This window comes from Propithecus coquereli, unplaced genomic scaffold (genome assembly GCF_000956105.1).
Source record: "Propithecus coquereli isolate 6110/MARCELLA unplaced genomic scaffold, Pcoq_1.0 Scaffold45, whole genome shotgun sequence".
In the NCBI taxonomy this organism is placed as follows: Eukaryota; Metazoa; Chordata; class Mammalia; order Primates; family Indriidae; genus Propithecus; species Propithecus coquereli.
In genome coordinates, this window is record NW_012150285.1 from 7,413,289 (window position 1) to 7,417,377 (window position 4,089).

General features: G+C 38.5%; 1 protein-coding gene across 6 annotated transcripts in view; it reads right to left on the reverse strand.

The window, feature by feature from the left end:
- Positions 1 to 3,780, reverse strand: part of WAC (WW domain containing adaptor with coiled-coil) — a 95,587-nt gene extending 91,807 nt beyond the window's left edge. For all 6 annotated transcript variants that reach the window (XM_012654891.1, XM_012654890.1, XM_012654889.1 and 3 more), the window contains exons 1-2: positions 3,748 to 3,780; positions 2,008 to 2,203 (exon numbers count right to left, since the gene is read on the reverse strand). In XM_012654891.1, the coding sequence (XP_012510345.1) occupies positions 2,008 to 2,146 (139 nt within the window). In that variant the 5' untranslated portion in view covers positions 2,147 to 2,203; positions 3,748 to 3,780. The remainder of the gene's footprint in view (positions 1 to 2,007; positions 2,204 to 3,747) is intronic.
- Between the last annotated feature and the right edge of the window lie 309 nt (positions 3,781 to 4,089).

A 4,089-nucleotide genomic window follows, 5' to 3' on the forward strand; every position in this document is an offset into this window, starting at 1 on the left:
CTAGAAAGCAAATTAGAAAGTGGGGCCTAACTTAGCAGACAAATAGATCAGAAAAATAAGTAACAAGTTTCTCACAAATGGAGCTGAAGAAGTATCAGTAAAGATACAAATAAAAAGTAAACTAAAAGCCAACAAGTACCTGGAGTTCACACAGGAAAAAAAACAAAAACCAAAGTACAGAAAAAACGCATAAAGGAAAAAGTAAACAGCTAAAACATCACTAGCTCTCAAGAGTGAAAGCCTTTAAGAACACTTCAAGGCGAGGATCGCATCTTGACTTGACTTCCAGGAGTATCATAATTGTTGGCACACAGTGTATGCACCATGTTTGTTGAAAGAATAAGCAACAGAATATTCTTGGGATTATTTCACCTGTAAAAGAAATGATCAGGCATGGTTCACTGTAAATGGATGAAAGCATTTAGAGAAGATTCCTTGAGTGCCTAAAATGATTTCTTTCTGGATTTGGGGATAAACTGGATCACAGTCACTAAGAGAAGAACCTGAGAGCCTACCCACGGGGAGATGAGGTGGCCTGTCTTACTTTGTCACAACCACCAAAATTTTCAAAATAAATCAAGCACAGTATAGTACAACCAATACCTGCCCTCCAAGAGCTATCGTTTGAAGTGAAATCCACTATAAAAGAGTGGTTGATAAATAGTATCATCTCAGGCTATATGTAACACTAAGGAAAATTTACCCATGAAACCCAAAACCTTAAGAGCTTAAGTAATTTTGCAACCAAAGAACTTCTAACACTAATAATCAAACACATCTGCTCTTAACTATGATAAAAATGTGGTTTATCTGCATAAAAACACAAAGCTATAGCTATATTCGAAAGAGAACTATTTTCCTCCCATCTAATAACCATCCAAATTAATTCAATCCCAATGTAATCTTCTGACCATTATTAATTTCCTCAACCCAGTAATTATGTAGAGGTCAATGTTTCTCAATATTCAATCCCACTGAGTAAAGCTGACTTCTATCCCAGGAGACAAAAAACAAAAACGAGACAGACCAGAAGATGTAGGCTATTTACTAAAAGCAAGCAAAGAATTGAGGAGCTAGTTGCCAATGGGGGCAAAAATCTACAAGGTACTCTTGAGTTTCCTTGGAAGCTTTCACTGAATATTGTGTATTTATCTCAAATGTTACCTACTTAAATATAAGCTCTTACAGTAGGAAAAATATAAATGTTTTAATTACCTCACTGAAATTGCTTTGTTCCCTAATGCATGCGTTAGTCATGAAGTCTGTTATTTTGACAAACTTGGGGAAAATTAAGTCTGAATATAGTTACTGGAAGTTGGTTTTATTTACTTATTCTCAGCCTCCTAGTACAAAAGCTTGAGAGCAAGGTAACAACTGGAGGATGTCAGCACTGTGCAAAAGAAATGAGGCTAACTGTTAAAAAGTTGAATATGGCAATGAACAAGGTATAGAAGTTACATTAGTAAGACTCAGGAAAATATGAAAAATAAAATTGAAAATGTTTACAACAAAAACCAAAAATGAATTTTCTAAATCACAAATGGCTTTTTAAATCTGGGAACATCTTGAAAAATCTACTACTAAATTTAATTCATACATAATTTATCATCATTGTAACTAGGAAACACATTTGAACTCCTTAAAAAATAAAGCAGCAACAAAGATCTCAAAATAAACCAAATAAACTGAGATCTTTACTTCAAAAGGTTAAAGTTCCTTTCTTGAAAAAATGTCCTGCATTTCTCCCATCATTAATAAACCCCTTGGTAAATTGTATTCATGAATGTATTCCCTTATTATCAGACACTGAAGTCCACTTTTTAGATGCTCAAGTCAGCATCTTATTTTTTTGGTAACTTGCTTATGAAACAAAAAATTGATAGAAACAAAATACTTTGATGACATAACCACACAGTAACACTCTCAAGCTGGAAATATTACTGCCTATTGTTTCACATAGAGCTATCGTTAAACATATATGAAAGTTTTAACAAGAAAGCTACTTACCACCATCCCTCTCTCTAACTCTGTGAGTATGCACATTTTTGGCCTTACTGTGACCTGTGCTGTCACTGTATTTGTTTTCAGGACTATCAGATCTCCGTAACATTTTATTTGGTGGTGAAGGATCTGCTGCGTCTCGCATCTTTTCATGTCTGTGATCACCGCTACTGGGGTGACTCTTCGATGAATACTTAAGTGCCTGTAAAACATCACCCCCCCAAAAAAAGAGAAAAAGAATTGAAATTTTATACTGAACTCTCTCAACTAATTTAAGCATAAATTTTGTTGTATTAAGTTTTCTGAACTTACATTAATAAAATTTCCATTTTGAATTCTGCCCTGAAGTTATTCGGACAAGACCTAACACTTAAGAGTCACCACACCTGTTGTTACAAATCTTAGTATCAATTAAAAAAAAAAAGAGAGAAAAAAATCCACTCCATTTTCTTATAAATATAAATCAAACCACAGTGGCATATTGATTCTCCATAAAATTTTTCTGGGAATTAATATATGAAATCCTTTTCTGAAAGTTTAGTCAAGAGAGAAAACTAGAAAACTCAGTACTACTGTAATCAATTTCTGCTCTACAACTAATATGTACAGGCACACATTTAAATAAGCACATGTATGTTTCTACAAAGCTACCAAAAAAGACGTCAGTTTCCCCACTTATCTGAGTCAAATAAAGCATTTCAGACCTAACCTAACTACTCTTGCAAGTGTAGAAAACAATTTTAAAGTGTAAAAATACTGGCCAAAATAAGCTGATATATGAGCAATATTTCCAATTAAACATAATGGAACACCCTCAAATTAATGGTTTAGTTTTATTCTAACATGTATCTTAAGACAATCATGATATATCAGTCTTTTACAATATGTAACTATGTTTTGGAGGGGCAGATTCAACAGGGCTTAATCTTTGACATACCCAAATGCAGCAGACGATGTTTTACACATCAGGGGACCTAGAGTTTTCAACTCCAACTTTAAACAAAACTATTAGGTTAGAAACCTGATCTCTTACCCTTTAAGTGATCAAATGTAGAAAGTATTTACTTCCGTAGTCATCTGATAAGTTACCAACCATTTATGAAATTTCCCTCCTGAAAACGGGAGCCACTTAATTCTGAAAAACTTTACATGCAATAACTGCAGTAACAAAAAGGAACCTGCCTACCTAGAACCACCTGCATTAGAATGAACTATCCAAGTTCCCAAAGATCTCAATTCTTACAGAAACAAAAGCACCATCTTTTACTTGGAAGGCAATTATTTGCACCAAAAACAAAATAAGAAGGGACAGTAGTTTACAACCCACTTAAGAGCTGTAAATCACTTAGTGATTTCTCCCAGACGCTTCAACTAATTTTAATACCTGTACATTAATTTTCATTCCCAATACACTAAGTAAATAAATATGCCTCCGAAGTCACCTACCACCTCATCCTAGCGATTCCTTCCCACTCAAATAATTGAGTTAGGTCTTCCCGGCTGTAAACAATTATTTTTCTTTTTTTAACTAAACTTCCTCCACTCACCTGTCAAAATAAGATACTAAACCTTGCCGGAGAGCGCTGAAAGAACCAAACACAAAATTCTGAGGGGACCCACGGTGCTAGTTTCGGATTTGTTGCACCGAAGGGCCTGTAGCGACTTCTGAAGCCTGCGCTCGAGTAGCAGTCCCTCCCTTCCCCCTCCGGCCCCTTCCAATCCCTCCACCCCGGCTTCGGCTGGTACCTGGTAAGGCTGCGCGTCCCCCCTCCGGTCGTGACAGCTGAAAAACAGGAAGAGACACGGCTACATGACACACTGCAGGAGATGGGGGGCTGAAAACCGGTCCCCCGGCGCCCCTCCCCGCGGAGACCTCCCGAGAGTACCGGCGCCCAGCCCGCACGCCCGGCGCGCCCCCGAGCTCCCCGGGGGGCGAGGACGGGCGGCCCGCGGAGCGCCCGACCCCCGCTTCCTCCGCTCGCACCCCTCCCGCGCCCGCTCGCGCGGCGGCCGCTCCGCCCCGGCCGATCCGGATCGGGGTTAACAACAAAAATGGCGGCCCGGCCAGCTCCAGATAAGGAGGCGCAG